The 19,994-nt window shown below is 40.4% G+C and overlaps 2 protein-coding genes across 3 annotated transcripts in view; one reads left to right on the top strand and one right to left on the bottom strand.

Annotated features, from left to right (window-relative positions):
• Window positions 1-19,994, bottom strand: part of LOC105147015 (sosondowah) — a 355,053-nt gene that overhangs the window by 186,151 nt on the left and 148,908 nt on the right. The gene's annotated exons all lie outside the window — the stretch shown is intronic.
• The window catches only part of mirr (iroquois-class homeodomain protein mirror), a 36,159-nt gene continuing 22,708 nt past the window's right edge, over window positions 6,544-19,994 (top strand). The window contains exon 1 of the mRNA XM_011057711.2: window positions 6,544-10,595. Within this exon, the coding sequence (XP_011056013.1) occupies window positions 10,557-10,595 (39 nt within the window). The 5' untranslated portion in view covers window positions 6,544-10,556. The remainder of the gene's footprint in view (window positions 10,596-19,994) is intronic.

The following is a 19,994-nucleotide window of genomic DNA, read 5'->3' as shown; positions in this document are numbered from 1 at the left end:
AAAATAACAATTATTCGAGAATAATTGCATACTGCTTTACAGAGGTAAAAAAAGCAAAAGAAAGAACTTTAGACACCGCAAGTCCATTAGCGCGCGCGTTAACATATTTAGGACGTAAAAGTTAGGACACGTGTATCGTTTTACTGTAATAGAAATTCACGCGATATTTGCCGAATTAAGAAACACTGTCTTCTGGCTATGATAACAATTGCGGAAAAATTGTCATTCTGTCAGTGTCAACTTCACGAATAGAGTGAACAAAGTGCACTAACACCCAGGTAATGTTAATTCCCGTACATGACAGCATACATGTTCTTAGATAAGAGTTTATGTCCAATAATTAGTATACATAACCCATGTTGAAGGAGGCTTATCACTCCCCTTAACCACTGGCTGCGGTAGTCGTCTCACCGATTATACAATCGTCCTACAACACATGAAGACGCGCTGTGCATTTTTACAAAACAATGACGTAACAAAAAAAACGATATGAAAAATGTTAAAAGTCATAAGTATAATGCATGGTAAACTTAACAAGCGACATCTTTGCATCAAACTGACTCCATATATAGAGCAACTTGTAACTTGATAACGAGATGACTAATCATTAACTTGTGATTCGTTTTGCTCAATACGCATAAAACGATCACGATTGTGATTGACGTACTCGCGTAAATTCGCTGATCGATCTTTCAATCACAATCCATCAGCTGCACGAATCGAACAAATTCGAAAGAAAATTGTACCTGTCTGTTACAAATGATGAATTGTCATTCCTATTCTGTCGCATACATATTCCACGATCTATACTCATTTTGAAGAAATTCAGTATATCGTAGTAAAGTTACATCTATAATACAACTGTTCTAAATATTATTTAAAGTATCAGAGAATTGTGCACAGATATGTTTGTGTAAAAAAAAAATAATATCGCGTATGTGTAAAGATTAAATATTTTATTAAGTTAAAAACACAAATTTTAATGGAACCATTATCTTTCTCCATTCGCATCTTTTTGTCTCTCTATTCGTTTCTCGATTGGAAGACGAAAGTCGACACTTTGACGGCTTTACGAATCGGTTGATCGACTTTTTAACGAACGATCGTTCGAACGGCTCTTTCAGATCATCCGCAGGATTGGCCGGCTTGCACAAAGATGAGTTGGGCAACGTGGGGATCGTCGAGAGAGGGTTGGAAATCTCGCGCTTCATTTAATTAATGAATGGCGGCAGCGTTCTTCCCTTCTTTTTGTAGGAGAACCGCCGCTCTCGTCTAAACGCAGTTCTCTTTAGGGTCCTTACACAGTTACGAGAGCGCGTCACGTATTCATCACAGGACTCTAACTATGGCACTTTTTATGGGCCTCTCACGAACACACATACGAATACATATAACAACGAACATATATGGTTAAATATGGATACATGTGTGGATCTAACTATCCATGTCTACCGCGGTAAATCTTTCATGTTGCCGCGCGACAAGGTGCATCCAGAACCCTTCTCGAAGATCGGCCATGATGGCGCCGGCCATGGATATCTTGAAACATCGATCATTAATGTCGAAAACTTCTCGGCTGCTATCCTTTCACTTTGCAGCCTTTTTGAATCACAGGATGTATTTATAAATATATTAAAGATGCAAATCGCTAGATTAGTCCTTAGTTAAAATCGTCCTGAGAAAGGACCTTACAGGTTGATATGTTCATATATGAATATTCATGTATGAAGTAAGCATAATTTTAATTGCTCTTGTAAATTTTTATTAATGTTCTGTGTTAATACTAAAAATGAGTCAATCGTCATTTTGATCTCGTATATAATGTAATATATTAAGTAACGTAATTAGTGCTTCCCACCATTTTGGAATATTTTTTCGACATGTTTGTCCGTGCCAGATTTCACGATTATCGCGGATACATCGACAAAGTGTCGGCCAAAATCTTTTGAAGATATCACATATCTGTCTACTCGATGTTTGATCTGTTTCGAAACATGGACGAGCACTCCGTCCGCTGGTGATAACGACCGATGATACTTTGGGAACGATTATAATGCCTGTCATTCTTGTTCTGGATTGATCTTATCGAAGGTTACACAAGTACGTGTGTACATATGTGAAATAAAGATCGATAATGATACCTTCATTATTACTTATGTAAGTACAGTATTCTTATACAATAATTTCGTATAAAAAATTCATAATAATTATAAATGCTAATAACAAACTAATATGTTTTATAGATACTTTGCTACCACTTGCTGTTTGTAGTTACATGGATAGAGTTAAATCTTCAGTAAATATTAAATACCTTACATTTTGAATTATAATAATATTCAAAAATGTTTCCTATTTTAAATTTGGCTAATTTTTAATATTAGAATCAACAAAAATTGCAACGATTAGGACACACACACACGCGCGCGCGCGCACACACACACATACACACATATTGGATATAATTACTTTATATCACAAATATTGTTTATACATATATTTTATGCAAAATAATATATTAGAATTAGTGAATAAGTCAAATTTTTAAACACATTTTAAAACATATAACCGAATAAGGGACTGATTAAGATACATGTAATTTTAACACGGACATCGGACATTGTTCGTAATACACGCTTGTATATGTATTGTACAATAGTTTGGAAGTATCGGCGGTTCACCCTGTCGCGATGGCTTACGCGTGAGTGGCGTATTAATTATACCGCGGGGCTCCTTATAATGTAATTTATGGGGAGTGCGAGAGAGTACGGGGACGAGAGCAAGGAGAGCGTTATCAATTCCGCGAGATTAATCACTTAAGTTTATACTGGCCTCTCCTATCCACTTTACTCTGTAAGTAGTACTCCTCGCCTTGCTTCCACGGCTTCTCCCGTGTCTCAACACCATCAGCACCGCTCTTGATTTATGAGGTGGAGCGCGTGCTGGGTCTGCTCTCAGTGTGCTATTACACTAGACGAGCGGTCTTAATAAAAGTTTATCCGGAGAGTCATTGTCGGTCGGGAAAACCTTGTGTTAACCACCGTTTCATTACAACGAAACAGTCTCGTGTCATGAAAAGCAACATTAATCTTTCCTCGAATTGAGCAGAACTTCATATGCATGTAATATATTGTTTAAACAAAAATATTTCTACAAAAAAGCAAGCATGCGTAAAAAATAAACTCACGCAATCTTCTCATGAAATTAATACTGTTCACCTGCTTCCTGCTTTTCGAAAAATAGGTAATTAAACTATATAGAGCTATGGAATGTACAACGTATTTATTAATTCTACGACGTAACACTCGCAGCTTGTTAAACAGAAGCGACATGAAGAAGATTCTAAGTTTCTCGATCGCGTAATTAAATTCGCTTTAATGAGAAGCGACACATGTACTAGAGTATATTTTCTAGCATGAGATTTTTATGTTTTTCTCCCTTTTTTATCACAAAGAATTAACGCAAAAATGTAACGCTCGCGCACTCTGCCGAGAACGGAACGAACCCGTCCATAATTCTTTCCTCGTTGCACCGGGGACTCGAGCATTAAAATCGTCTCGCTCGTAGAATCCATCGAAATACGGGTAATTCAACACGGTGACAATCGTTGCTGCACACACCTTTGAAGATGTGTCCCCCTTTTGACCCCTCACGCTCGTCCCTCCGGACGGGACGGAGGGATGGCTATCAAATAGCCACGGTGGAAGGGGCATCCCTTCTACTGGATTCTCTAGTAATACTAGCTCCCCACTTTTCTTACACCGCGGTGCCAACGAGGAGGGTCTACAACCGTCCTTTGTCGAGTTGTGCTGCCACCTGTCCAACAGCTTCGACGACCTTGCCCATGACTGGTCGCCGAGCACTCCAAATCGTCGTTCTGGTCTCGAACCGTGGAATGACGTCTATGTGAGAAAATATAGATCCGTTCTTATCAAAATCACAATCAGTTGGATCGAATCTCATGATCTGCCTTCAGATGAACATCATCCGTTTTAGAAATTCGGTACAAAGCAATAAATTATGTATGATAATGCAAAAGGCAATTTATTAGTAGATATTTATTCGGTTTAAATAGATATTTACTGCAAAAAATAGCTATACATGTAAGGATAGAAAAGGATTTGTGATAGAAAAAGATTTCAAAAGACACGAGTATAAGCAGAAGAAAAATATTTGTATCCCTTTTTAATGATTTCAATGTTTTAATGATCGATTGAAGATTTATAAGTCGGACGTATAGTAACTGGATTAAAATATTAGTATAATTAGATTTTCTTTATTTAAAATTTCGTAGTTCTTAGTTACTGTCGTCGCAGGATTAAAGGGACAGACTTGGGATAAAGGGAATCGATGCACATGAATTTCATTGCATGTATTAAAATTGTACGAGGCACCTGTTCCGTTCGCTTTCTCGGGAGAATCGCTTTCACGATGTCGATTAATATACACATAATGCGTTCCGTGCAAATAATTGGCGAGTTGTCAGTGAACATACGACATGATGAGCCGTAGTTTACTTGATGTCGAACGACGCGTCCCTTTCGCTTTGCGGTATTACGTGCACTTTACTTATCGCGCGCGATCTATAATTGCGGGTTATCGTCAAGACACTGACAGCTTCTATATAGATCTTGGTGGATCAATTCACGTGCAAGAGGACGTCTACTTTACACGTATGTATTGTGTCATCACGTACGACGTGTCCGCGGTATGTTTTACACATTCGCGTGCATCGCTGATACGCATCGCTGATCTACATCGCATCTAACATTCTTTATGTCTATCCCGTCAAATTGTCAAACATTATTTAATGTCTACATCACTTTCGTGCTGATTATGCATTCACAAATGTTTGATACTGTTGTTTAAGGATCGTCTACATGTGTAATTGACAATTGTGAAAATTATATAAAATTATTCCTGTTAAATCTTATAACTTAAGAAATTTTAAAAAATTCACATCTTGTAATATACGAAAGAAATAAATCTTAATCAATCAATCATTACTATATGTCCTTTGCAAATCTTATAACGTTGAATCTTTATTGTAGGTTTAAAACACAAATCACAGACTTCGATAAAAAATATTCATCCACATAAAACTCTACGAAGAACTCTACGATACTGATAATGTGTCTGTCGTAATAGACGACTTTCGATTAAGCTTATTATCGATAACATTACATCACGATTTGACAATACACTAGAACATATAACACACTTAAAGAATGTAAGCCTAAATACGATCAGACGATGGAAGCCCAACAAGATCACAAGATAGCTAACGCTCGATACACTTCCATTAGATGAAGGTAGAATGAATTTATACCTATCGAAACGATAGCGATTATCGACAATAGAATTTCTGCACATCGATGAGATACGAGCGTAAGAAAAAATCCCGCAATGCAGTTTGAAATGTTTGCGAATCACTTAGTCAATAATTTGATAAGTTTATCACAAAAAAGTACGATGTAATACAATGCACATGCTGCAGTTGCTATATCAATTCAACTCGATCTTCATTGTGGTCAGGAACAGCCAATTCCTATGATGTTTGTAATATTACCTCGATTTATTGTCAATATCTTGATGATATTACGGTAAAAGAGGGTCACCCTTTACAGTTCTCTACTATCGCCACAAATCGTTCCAAGAGCCAAATCAAAATGGACTTTTAAACACACGCGCGCACAGAAAATTTAATATCGATGCGCGAAATCGGTTAGTTTTCGAAGTTGTAGTACAAAGCGGAGTACGTCGACTCGTTCTCTGTGCACGACAAATTCAGCATTCGCGAGAAGTCGGTACTGTAAGGACGAACGGAAGGTGAGTAAGATGGTGGTAAGATGGAGTTAAAGCGCGTAAGAAGAAGTGAGGAGAGGAAAACGACATCGTGAAAAAGAAGAAAGAGCGACTTGGGAAAAAAAAGAGAAAGAGAGAGATACTTCCTACGTGCCAGCATTCCGCGATGAACTCACGAAGAAGGAAGGCGCTCACATGCGCTTGTCCTTGCTAGCACGTACCAGCAGCAACGCCCTCTTAAAGAAAGCGGAGAGCAATGGGGGGGGGGGAGGCGATGGGGCCGGACGCGGGCGAGGAGAGGGAGAGTTTGCGCGCGATTGTGTGTAGACCGCGGTGTTAACAAACGGTACACTAATGTTTCACATCTTGGTGTGTACCCCTCCTCCTTCCGCTGGTCAGTTCTCTTCTTCGTCCCACTTCTGTTCTGAGCGACGGGCGATTTCGCTCCCTCGATGAGGTTCCTCTGTCGCTCCGACGGCGAGCAAGAGCGCGAAGCAGTAGCTCGGCGTGCCGTACACGTCGGTCGCGGGGTGACGGCGAGAGAGAGGCGACGGCGTCACGAGTTTCAACGGTAGTCACTCTCGTCGCCGCGCTACAACACCATCCGTGAAAGGGTAGAGGGGGATCGAGAATGAAGGAGACAAAGGCGGGGCGAGGTTAGTCCGCGCCCACGGAGGGGAAAAAAGCCGAGCTCCGCACCCACCGTGGCACGTTAGAGGGGAGACGAAAGAAGTGTGGAAGGGGCACGATTTATCCCGCACCTCTCTCTCTCTCTCTCTCTCTCTCTCTCTCTCTCTCTCTCTCTCTCTCTCTCTCTCTCTCTCTTTCCAGTACTTCTCTCCCCTGCGTCCACCACCGTAGCACAAACACACTCTCTGGGTGCGTTCTTGTGTGCATGTATATGTGTGTGTACGCGCCCTCTGCAAAAATATTGCCGCCGGCAGGTACGTGAGAGCGTGTGCGCGCGTCGTCGATCAGTGGACGAAAAATATCGGCGAGTCCTTTTTTTCCCTCTCCACACGCGAAGTATCCCCACCAACGTAGACGATAGGATATTTTCGCGATCCACTACTTTCGCGATCAACTGCTCCTATCCGCCTCTATCGTTGGCGATCGTATCGGACAGACACGAACAAGTACGCACGAGGAAGCAAGTTCTTTTGAAAGAATTGCGTATAGCATTCTTACGACACTCTCGCCAAAGTCTTTGGACAACATCATTATTTCATTAGTGTCCGCTCAGATATCGTAGACATACATTTTCGCGTTGCCTTGATCGGATGGAGCAATCAACTGGAGCATCGTTAAAAAAAAAGACGCTTCATCCGTTCGCTAGTTCGATTACTCCGAATTCTGCAGAGGAATAGTGTGAAACGAAATTACGAAAAAATCTCGGTGTAACAATCTGACGAGATGATTGACGGCTGGGTCGTACGGCGGGACGTTCACGCGACATCGTCGCGTTAAACTGTCGGAACGAACATAGTACTCTGCGTAAACGCCGTCCGTGTAATACGCTCACTGGAGTGACGATCGTGCATTCCGCAATGTAAAGGCGCAAGAGAGATGAACGATTCTGCAGGTGGGAGAGGGATCAACGAGCGAGATTGTAGGTAGAAATAAGAGAGACCAAAGCACGAAGGGCAAGAAGAGACAGAGAGGAGGCGAGAGAAAGGGATAGAATGTAGGAGCGTAAAGACAGAAAGAGAGAAACGGAAGTTTGTGTAGTCAAGTGTCGCGTAGTGCGTAGAATAAGGAGGAGTGGCAGGTAGCGTGGCATCAGAGCTAACTTCGGGCACAGGAAGGGGTACGGAGTAGTCGGCGATCTTGTCCTCGCGCGGAGGAAGGAGAAGAAAAGAAAGAGAAAGAGAAAGAAGACGATAGGGTTTGGATGGTGGGAGACATGGGTCGGAGTGTGTGGTCGTGTCCGAGGGGGAGGAGGGGAAGAGGCAGTCGACAGCAACGGGAGAGAGGGCAACGAACAAACTACCGAGAAGAAGTCAGCGGCAAGTAAAGCAGCGCCGCCGAGGCTAAACTTCGGGATCTATCGAACTAAAATTGTCGTGTAGTTTCTGCCTCCGTGCCCTCCCCCCCCCAACCCAACCCCTGTCGTCCGCCAACCTTCCGTTCACCCCCTCCGAGCGCTACCTACCGCTCACTCTTCTCGCCCCACCATACCGGGAGCGTGGCAGCATCTCGACCGGTAGCGTCCCCCTCCGTCTCATTCAACCCATCCCCTCCACACGGGAACGAAAGCCGAGAACGAAGAGGGAAGAAAGCGCCTACGGTGGGGCATCAGGAGGTATGTGGGAGCGAGAGCGGACTATCGGGCCGTCGCGCGAAAGAGTGAGAGACAAAAAACGGAAAGAGGAAAGGAGAGAAAAGGACAGATGAACGAGACGACCACCAGCACCGACTCGACAAGGGACGGCTGAAGGGAGGGAAACGTAGAGAGCTGCGTTAGCCGAGCCCCACGGGCGACTCACCATATTTTATTGTCGCGTTTGCCGACGCTAACCGCCGGCTCCGTGCCCGATCGACGAGGTAGGATGCCGACGACCTGTGCGGGAAGAGAAGAGAGCCACGCACGACACCCGGCGTGCTAATACGAGAGCTACCCGCGGAACGAATTCGCGCGCGGGTACGAGGTGGAGGCGAGAGCGTGGCATCGGCGGCAGAGGTGGTGCCCGTACCCCCACCACACCGCGCGCCGTACCGACCTGGATCCTCCCACCCGTCTCGCCGAGGGCAAACCATCTCGCAAAAATCGTCCCCCTTTCCGTGGAAGGAAAAGAACCGCGGCGACGACTCTGCCACTGCCACCACCATCACCATCACCACCACTAGACTCACCGGCGAGTTTCGAGCGTTTCTCTCGTCATCGGGCCACCACCACTAGCGTGATACTATCGTTACCGCCAGCGCCACCGGCACTGTACCCGTCGCCTCCTCCTACGACACCGCGATCAACCGTCATCTCGCGGAACGTGGGGTACAGCGGCAACTTACAGACCGCGGACCACGCTTGTTCTACCGCGAGCGAGGAATATACGCGAAATCGGGTGATCCTATAGGACCCACTGATAGTGGATCGACTAGTGCTTATCGCACTCAGTGAACGTGAAGCGTACTCATCTTTTGTTGACAATTTCGTGAAGTGAATACCAAGATAACGAGTAAACACATAGTTAAATTCTTACGTTGGTCATCACACGGAAAAAGGAGAAGCTTTATAGAAGCAAAGTGAGAGAGAGGGAGAGAGAGAGAGAAAGAGAAATAGGCAAACTGAAGAAAGTTAGTAAAACGGAGCAAGAATAACAGTATAGTGTCTGGTTCTAGTCACTGTTGTGTGTTGTCAGTAGTAAGCGGGCGTGCACGCGGTGGAAACACGCGCCGCCGACAGTTCGTACTTGGCGCTTTTGCAGTGCGCGCGATCTGGTAGCGCCACGATCGGAGGAGCCGTGATCGGCACTATAAGCGAGAAGAAGAGGAGGAATAAAAAGACGAACCACAAGCCTCTCTTTCGCGAGTTCGAAGCGCGTGATTGCGCAGGCCGTGAAGCGACCGGCTGCGTGGAAGGATCACGGAGGATAAAAAGAGACGGCCGGTGTGCGCGATTCACATCGTCCTCGCTGTTCTCCCTCTCACTCATCTCCATCTCTCTCGCTTTCCCTCTATTCTCCTCCGTCATTCCTCTCCTTTTTCAGCGGTGTCCCTCCGACACCCTCGCTCAACCTACCACTCTACCTCTCTCTTTTTCTCTCTCTCTCTCTCTCTCTCGGCCCCTCTCCCCCTCGCTTAGCTTGCCATCCCGTCCCTCTGACGCTCGCTCGTTCTCGTTCCCTCCTCTCTCTATCCCATCTACCCTTCTCGCTCCCCCTCACCGTAGCCGTCTCGCTCGCACCCGCGATCCATGTACCTCCGCCTTCCTATCCACCAAGCGGAGGACTGGATTCCGTCGAAAAGAAACGACGATTCGGAGGATAGTCGCGACCGATCATAGCTGGCGCGTCGATCGGATCAACGGAGTGAACTAGCCGTTCGCGACTAACCGCATCGCGCGTTACTACGACAAGTGCCACGCATCGCTGTTGCGCGCTCTGTGCCCTTTAATCCTTTTTTTTTTATACCGCAATTTGTGATCCTTCGGTGTGCCCGACAGAGCTCACGCTCCTTCTTTAAGAGAACTCTTATCCATTTCCCTCTTTAACCAACGCAAGAGTGATCGGAGTGCGTGCAGTCCGCGATACGACCATATATCGCCTGTCGTTCGTGGCACTTTCTTTCGCAACTTGCTTCGTGAGTGCTCCCGCAACGACGACGATAACAACGACACGTAGAAGTTCCAACAACAGAACCGCTACCGAGGACTATTTCTCGGTCGCCCTCGCGCTTCATCTTGTTTTCGCGTGTGACAGTGCGAGTACATATGCCGGCAGCGGACCGCCACCGATTTCAACCGGTTCGAGTGCAGCTGGACGGCCAGTCGGGCATACGGGAGTGCCGTCGACACGAGTAGCACCCCGTTACGGGGTGGCTGGACACGCGATACAGAGGATTCTCACGCCTTCGCGTGAGCATTCGCCTCGGACGCGCTAGTGAGAAAAAAGAAAAAAAGGAAAAAAGAGCGGAAGTGTGACCGATTCGCGAAGTGACGTCCGGGAGCGAGGCACACACGGCGAATGCCGCGGACTTCTGGAACGATGATCGCGTAGCGGTGCCCGATTATCACGGCCCTGAGCGGCCGACACATCATGTCACAGTTCTCTTTCCGAGGATCGCCAAATCTACAGGTGAGCGCTCTCGATCCTGCGTACTCTCCGGGAGAAATCTCGCAACTATGCATGCACGTTCACTTGCGAGGAAAAATCCGCAGATTAATTTGAGCAAGTGTCAATATTGCTTCGATCACATTTACACCGTGGATACATCCATGTGACATAGAAATTAGAGAGTCCAATTAAAAATAAGACTTTAATATTTAATATCTTCCATCAATGTAAATTAATTTTAAATCTCGGTTCAATTTAATTACTCTTTATCTTTTTTTAAATTTGTAGAATTAGAAAAAAAAGAAAAGTAAATTGAAATTAATCTGCACTGACTAACATAAATGATAAAAATATAATAAATTTTTTTATCGCCTGATTCATTGACGCTGAACTCTTTTACATATTGTAAACATTTAAGAGTTACTGATATGTATTTGCCTAATTGTTATTCGTTTATAATGTGTTATTTACTTTCGCAGCAACTCCATATGTTCAAAATTATGCATAACTTTTCTGTTAAAGCGAGCGTATCCACTTTGACGTTAAATGTGTACCCGTGTTGAAAATAAAATATGAAAATTCAGAAAGATATTCGCAAGTGAATGTGGTGCATTAGGATCTAAAAACTGTTAGCATTTGAATACGTAAAAAAGTAATCGATTGGCGCGAGTGATTCGATAAGATTGATGCAGTGAAGTCAATGATCACAGACATAAGCAGACAGATAAGTCATAGCTATTATCCGAGATCGCCTCATTAATATCAATGATTCGAGCTAACTTATTTTGCTATATCAGGAACCATTGTAAAAAAAATCATTTAACAGTTCCACTGAGCAAAAAATCGACAATTATCCAAGAGATAAGCGAAAAGAAGTAACCTTGTTGATAAATAAGTGAGCCATAAAACGGACGTCTCGAATGTCGTGTGTGTCATTCCTCTTACATTTAACATTTCAGTAAAATACGGAAAACTGATCTTCCAATCACAATTAGAATTATTTATTGTGCATTTGTATTGTTTACAAACATATTGTACCTATTGTAAAACGAAAGTAATCGAATCAGCAAAGAGCGCATAATTAAACGATCCGATCGCTGCGCTTGTAACACATCGTATTTCATTCCTCCCTAACTTGTGTTAAACTAATACATGGCACATAATCAATAATAAGGAATGGCGCATAGAGCAAATTTTTGTGAATCGTTTTTACCAGAATTTCTGTCCGTATTTGATATTTTTGCTCCATTTTACACTAAAGCGATTATAACGAACAGAAAACCAGAAATATCAGGCCGAAAAACACATGACACTTTTTTTTGCACAAGTTACGGTCGATATGACCGCGATATTATTTATATTCAACTTGTAATAGATTCGTCTGTATTTTCTTCTAAATTATAGTTCTGACAACACGTATATTAAATTGATAATAAATGTAAAGCTTTTTTTATAGATGTTTTAACGTAATAGTAAACAAAAAAAACATTTTTTTCTTTAAATCTAACATGTATGTATATAAGCTTAGTCATAGTGTTCTCGATATGTTCAGTATTTTCTCATCTTTGTATGTTAACGATAGGCTGATTTGCGTTTTTTCTTGATGTTATTTTGGCTCGAAGTGTAATTCGTTAGTGTTTGTAAAGTAAAATGTAGTTAATGATCGAACGTTCAAGTAACACGTATGTATTAGTTCTCACGTGTAGTCTTTTACACACATACACGTATACGCGTACGTACACGCATAATACATAGCTCGACAAATGTATTCCTTATTACTGACTATGTAACGATCGCGCGAGGCGAGACATTGTCGGCGCGATTACGAAGCAACTTCTCGCCGGCTAACCGCGACAGAGTGTCATCGTTTGCAGAAATTACGATCGGGGTTAATTTCGCACTGCAAAGTTGTATTAAAGGCAGTTCTCCCTTGGTAAATAATTTTCGCCATTAAAATCACGATGCGTGCGACGCGTCGTCGTTAGGCGTTGTTAACTCGTTTTGGCCTCACGAGGCGTATCGAATAATTTGTGTAGGGAGGAATCCCTCCCTCACGGTGGCGGAGGTGAGGGTTGCGAAAATGAATAGCCGTTGGCAAGCCGGAGAGGTTCCGTACCCACGTGTCCTGACACGCTGTATATAGGTATACTTTGCATATACGCCGTGCATAGCGCTGAACTGAGAACATGTGTTGCCACGCCTAAATGATCGAAGAGCCGAGCTCGGCGGAATAATTATCTTGTCTTACTAACAACGAAGGTTTTTGTCATAATAGCAGCATCGCATGCTGCTGCATTTCAACCGTATCTCGAAGATGGTAATTGGTGCGTGCTCCACGCGCGCCTTTCCCATACCCGTTCTGTCGCTCTTCTCATTCATTTCATGTTTATATTCGTAATTATTAGATTATGAATACATTTCTTTTTTTACATCGATTTTATATTTCATATGAAATTACATGTGAATCGAGACATTAATATTCGAGAAAAATTCTAACACGGCACAAATGTTACATTGACACAAGTGCAAGTAAAACGGATATATTGAAGATATGAAGAAATGTCGATGCAAACGCGAGAATTATATTACAATCACTTCACATATAGTACGTTGTTAAAGTGCTGATAAAATTGATGGCCTCTTATCAGTGTTATATTCCACTTATAGTGCAGTTTGGAAAAAAGAAGAAATAATTATATTAGTCAGTGTGTTTATCGTTGACATATTGCTGAGATATGACATATATGTGTAGACAATAACTCACTGGTAAAGTGATTTTTTTTCATCTTTTTTTAAATGTCCTTCATATTCGGCGCGTATTATTTCGTAACCTGAAACACATCAACAAAGGAACACGTGGATTATTTTTGCGAGCTTGTCTATTTATGAAAAATACATTTTTAATTGCATGTCGCTCGCATGTCGGGAAAAAGTTTCTCTGTTAAATAATGATGCGTATAAAATTACAATTTATCAAAATTATTACCATTATCTTCATCTGCATATCGTTCATATTACTTTAAAACCATTAGTAATTAAAAGCCATTAATTTATTGCGCTGCATGCAATGTCGGTAATCATCACATATCGCAACATGTCACTACGCTTGAGGAAATAACGAGCCATAAATGAATAGCACTAGGCGAACATAATAAATTCATCATCAACAACTCCTAAACGTTTGCACATGTGTAAGCGAGTTCAGCGTCGACGAACTGGATGACGATGAAAAAAAAATTTATCATTCTATTTTTATCATTTAAAGTCTCATCTTTTTGTCGCACTCCTCCATTTTCATATCACATAGATTTAGCATATCCACGATGTAAAATGATCGAAGCAATGTTGACACTGACTATTATCCAAATTAATCTGCTATACGTTGATCCGACACATCTCTGCAACGCTTGGCGACGTTGCACGATAGTCTCGCTTGCCGTTTAATTCCGGCTTGAAAAATTGTCGCGCCCATAAATACAGAACTGTCCTTTTTTTTTCTTTTTTTTAACAAAGCTATACTCTCTGCACCGCGGCGCAGCTAGGTAGTGACATTAAATTTAGAACGCGGTAGAATTCATATCGCTAATCTGCGTCGGTCAATTTAATTGAGATAACGACCTCCTCATGCTCTCTCGTATTCTCGTATATCTTCGTCCTTGTGGTATTTTTGCCCGTGTCACATCGTAAGGCCAGAGCGTCGACATCGCTGATGTATCGAGGAACTAGACGAACGCCGCGGTTAAGCCTACAATTTGTTATGCCACCAGCGGTATTTCCTCTCGACAAAATGTCACAACATACTTGAAATTATCGTATAACTGTAGGGAAATGTCACGAGATGGGCAGATAGCATATATTTGAATTATGTTTTGTACTAAAGTGTGTATATGTACATGTATGTATTCTTATTTGCTAAAAAGTTACACTTAAAATAAAATAGCGATACGGGAAACACGGATCGGTGTACACTCTGCAGTTTCTCGTGTCGTATTGCCTTGACATATCGATCGGTTTACATTAGTTATGATGACTACGAGATTAGACGCGGCACTAGTTGGTTGATAACGGTGCAACAAATTAACTTGATTAACTTGATGGACGAAGATGAATCGAAGATTTGCGCTTCAAGCTCTAATTCGCTTCTATCTTTCGCTGAAGACATGTATCAGAATCCATTAAAAAATTCAATCCAGATTTGTGCGTGATCATATTTTATTGAGTCGTGCATCCTAGGACTAGTGAGTATCATATTCCCGTGTCGATTTACTATATTTCGCTCAGTTGCAGCCACATTTCATAAGACGCATCAATTTTTCTGAAATATCTAAAAACTTAGCTCTATACAGATTGAAAATAATTTTATTGGGCAATCAAAATAATTATATAAGAAACTTGAGCATAATGAGCTACACTGAAAAAATTTTTATATTCTAAAAATCAGATTTGAGTGTCCTACACAATTATTTTGACAGTTTAATAAAATTATTTTTAAATCTGTATTTAGCTAAATTTTTAAATGCTTCAACAAAATCTTTCTATGTACGAGTTTCTTTATGACAGTGCGTTATACAAATCTTTATGTGCGACATATAGTGGAAGTTTTGCTGGATCTTAAGTAATTACCTGTCTCTTGTTATTGCCGTGTACGCACATCGCATTGCGATACGAATCGACGTAGCACGGGAAATTTGTGTGATATGGCTGACGTAACGGTTTAATCAGGATATCGATATAATAGATATCATAGCCAGCATGACGAGGACGATACGTCAATGATTTACGTAACTAGATTATATCCAAACACATCTGAGTACATTATGATATGATCGGTGTATCACATGTATTTATCTGTTTGGAAGTAGTCCTACTTGAGTCAAAACTTTTGGAGAAATGCTCACGCAAACAGGAATGGAATATTTGCATCCATGATATTGCTTATCTTCGTTAAAAAGATACTTTTTTCGAACGACGATATCATAAATAAATGTGATTATGATATAATATATTGTAATAATGAATAAATATCGCGATAATCATAATACTGTACACTGAAAAGTTTTGTATTTATATAATCATAATTGCATGGTAAAATAATTATGATGAGGAGTTTTCATTTTTATAATTATTATGCTAAGATGTTAGTATTGTTAGAAATAATAATTGCATTAATTTATAGTCCTATACACTGAAAAATATATAACTGATATCGAAAATAATTATAAAATATAACATAATAACTATAAAAATAAAACTCGTAATTATAATTATTTATTTTTATCATAAAGTTATAAACATAAATATAAAAACACATTTTTAGTGTATATTTAATTGTATTTAATTAAATAATCAATTAATAAACTATCACACACACACACACACACACACACACACACACACACACACACACCACAAAAAGAGATATCAGAGAGAAATACTGATTTAAAAGGGAAAAGATTTGTCAAAGATGCATCACACAATGTGTGACTAAAACATTCAATGATGGCGATTCGAAAAGGAGGAAAGGAAGGAAGAAGGGTTCTCCATTGACGGCGACCATATAAAAATTATGAATGGCCATATTATTGCAAGTTGGCAGAGCGACGACGTGTCGCGACGCGTTATATATAGATATATATGTAGATACGATCGCCGGTAGTAAGTTCGCGCCCAGCGGTTAGCGCTGTTTCACTCGCTGACTTAGCGCTACTCGAGCCGGTCTCTAGAGCTGACTCAGATCCGCCCTCGGCTTCTTGCGCGTTCTCTCAACTGTCCTTTTCGCTCTTTCAGCCGTGACACGTTTGTTCATTCGTGTTCACATTAGTAGGTAGCGACAGCAATCACGCAAGCGACATTCGGAAAATTCATATTGGATCACATGGACTATGACCTCTACTTAATAAAACGAATAATCGACTAAAAATTTCTAACTCGAATTTATAATTAAGTAGTCATTGCCACTGGTTTAACATGATACTTATTCTCTACATAATCCAGCAATATTGACGAATTACTTATAATAGGCTGAATGTTAATCTTTGACTAGCAATAAGTCATTTAAACTCCAACAAAAGTTACCCTGTATGGTTGATACTATAAGATTCTAAACTGTAGATAAAAAGCTTTGAACTTTTCTCTATCGCTTTAAAATCTGTATCAGACGGATTGACAATGGGCTCGCTGTAATGTGATTGACTGAAATATATTGTTAGATGTAAAAGAAGCAGTGGTAACATAATCATTTGAGTTAAATGACTTTATATTTTTTATTTTTAACTTCCATATGTGTCAAAATAAAAATCAATCCATTTTTTGTGGTTAATTTCAAAGTTCACTGGCTCTTTGCCCTTCTTTTGACTACATTGTTTTATACTTAGAGTCTTATTGTTTTATACTCCTTATTATTATTTATTAATTCTATTATTTTAATTAAATTAACATATTGAAAAGCAGTGGCAATCTATAGAAATAATTAAAAATAATTCAAGTTGGATATAATTCGAAATTATAAATTTAACAGTGTAAAACCGGAAAACCGTCAATCATAATCGTTAATCCATGTCTGGCAGAGATTCACTTGTCTTCAACACTTTAGTCATTTCAAATTTTAATGCAATCATATTTTTAAAGAATTACTTTAAATTCAATTCAAGATACTTTAATAAGTAATTCGTACTAAAAAATTAATTTTTAGTTAAATTTTGATCATTTTTCTAATATTATTATGTACATCTAGTCTCTCAAATAATGTCGATAGAACTAAATAATTTCAGTGGATAATTTCAAATTTGATATAGATACATTGCCATGTACATAAGGTCTGAAGAGGTTAAACAGGACGCTTTAGAAAAATGTAATTTTCGTAACTGTACTTGAGAGTTAATTTAAAAAAACACTCCGCTATGTTCCTTATCCTTTACCACCAGGATATGTTTCAGCTTCGATGACAGCTACACGTAGTAATTCTCCCACACGATAAGTCACCGGTAACACAGTAACCACATAGCCGTAACATAGTAACGCTCTTCCGTAAGCATCGTCAACGAGAATGCGATTACGCCGACGCGGGCGAAAGTAGTATCGCCCTGTCTCGGTGCGTAGTGGTGGTATCGTTCGTCACAATGTTAAACCGAGTAACGTACGTATGTACGCTATTGTATCACCACAGGTCCTCTTCTGATAACGCGCCGCCGCCGCTGGCCGTCGTCGTCGTGGTCGTTGGTAATCGCTTTACGACGAAACTTCGGTGTTGGATGACGACTTCGCAGTTTCGCCGTTCTGCTTTTGTCGAAATACGCGAGCGAGGGCTCGCCGCGAACCCCCGGGAACCATGAACGATACGATTGTATGTACGTTCCGGGCATTCCCCTCTACGACGATCAACGCCAACGATAACGCCGCATTTTGTTCCCCTCGGAGGCACGGGAGTATGACCATAAGCGATTAGCAGGGAGGAATTAATTAATTTAGTTGCATATCGCGCGCAAATTATCGATGATACTTGGCAAATTATCGATGATACTTTACGAGAAACGCGATTTCACAAATTTCCGTCCCAATTGTTTTCCGCAATCGCAGTCGTGGTCAGCACAGGAGCATAAATCTCACTCTTTGCTTTTTCACGAATTTTTTTTTTCTGAAAAGAAAATATAGAAAAACAAATGGACGAATTAAATATAGAAAAATAACCATTTACGTGGAATATTTAGAACACTATGACTGAAGAGTATTGATTCCTTGTCACAGCAGAAATTGAATTTGCAAGAATAACTGATCCCCGGAAATAGAGGATCATTACATTTTTAAGTTATTGCTAGTTAAAATTTAACTCGCGCAGATATTTTCGAACATACAAATAGTTTTTTACGTGACTCGTTTAAATCACGAATATAAAAACTGTTTTCCTGCAATCGATGTATTTCCAATTAATTTTATTTTATACACGCCGAATTATTCGGATATTTTAATTTTTAATTCTTTTGTATTTTTAATGTGTTTGAACATTTTTATTATGTATTAGACATTTTTATTCGTTCATTAATTTCCGTACAACTAGTCTTCAAAGTCATACTAAGTTTCAAATTTTCAATAGATTCAAAAGATTTATTTCATTGATCAGAGTTGATCTTTGAAAAATAATTGTAATGTATTCGTATTGTCTGACTGTAGGGAATTAGCGGGGTTTTTCACGTTTTTACGAATGTAACATTTAGCAAATAGAGACGGCAGAAAGAAAAAGAGAGAGAAAGGAAAGCATAGAGAAATATGGATAGACGAGTCGTGCGGGGTGGGAACATAAGTGAGTACTGCGAGACCTAAACACACACGCGAGGAAGGTCCATCAATCTGGCCTGAAGTCAATATTGACTTGGTTGGGCCTCGTTGCAAAGAGGGCATCATCGGCACGCATAAAGAGGATCCGGATCGGCCACCGCGCCGGTCCCTTTTCGCTCGCAGGACACGCGTGACAAATGCTCCGCGCGCAAACACCGGCGCATCTGTGTCCACAGGATAACCGATTCTCTTCCGAATGGCCTATAAATCCTGGAAGTGCAGTCGCGCTGCGGAGGTCCGCCGTTCGTTTCCTATTCGACGTTCCTCCTATTCGTGTTCTTTACAAGCTTCTCTATCTGACACTTCGTATCGCCCGGAGCATCACCGTCGTCAACCTGAGTTTTTACATTTATCGAGCTCTTCGCTGAAGAAAGACACCCGTGGCTCCTCTCGGATTTTACTTGAATAAATTTCTCCGTGGATTGAACTTCCAAGATCCGACAATTGAAACTTATTCGCACATCATGATATATTGCGTGTATTATGATTTAATCTGTGTATTATAATTTAATCTGCCAATTAAAGCAAAATAAGCACATGTCTCTAGATATTACGACTCTTGATTTTTACATATATGTAAATTATTTATCATTTAACCTATGTTAAACCATGGACAAATATAAATTATTCTCATATTTATCATTACTTAACTTTAGCTATACATACTTATTTTTCATATATTTATATGGTTATTAGAAGAAGAAGAAAAAGAAGTAACCTAAAAATATGTCTATTCTTCGCTCAAAAATTGTTTAAAATCTATATACTAAAATAAATACTGGAAAACATGACTTTTAGTTCATTAATTCTACTAATAATACACGAAAAGAACAATTTTGATGATGAATCTAAAAATTTAGATAGACTTGAAAATAATTTTGTTGGATCATCAAAATAATTATGTAGGAGACTCAAATATGATGAGTAATAATGTAAACAAATTTTGACATTCTAGCAATTAATTTGAGCGTTTACATAATTATTTTAATAATCTAATAAAATTATTTTCAGATCTATCTAATTAAATTTTTAAATACTTTAGCAAAACCATTCTTTTCATATAAAGTTTTTAAATTTCACTGAGACTTC

This window comes from Acromyrmex echinatior, chromosome 15 (genome assembly GCF_024713525.1).
Source record: "Acromyrmex echinatior isolate Ae372 chromosome 15, ASM2471352v2, whole genome shotgun sequence".
NCBI lineage: Eukaryota > Metazoa > Arthropoda > Insecta > Hymenoptera > Formicidae > Acromyrmex > Acromyrmex echinatior.
The sequence above is the reverse complement of the archived record's forward strand: the minus strand, read 5'-3'. Positions and strand labels throughout refer to the sequence as shown.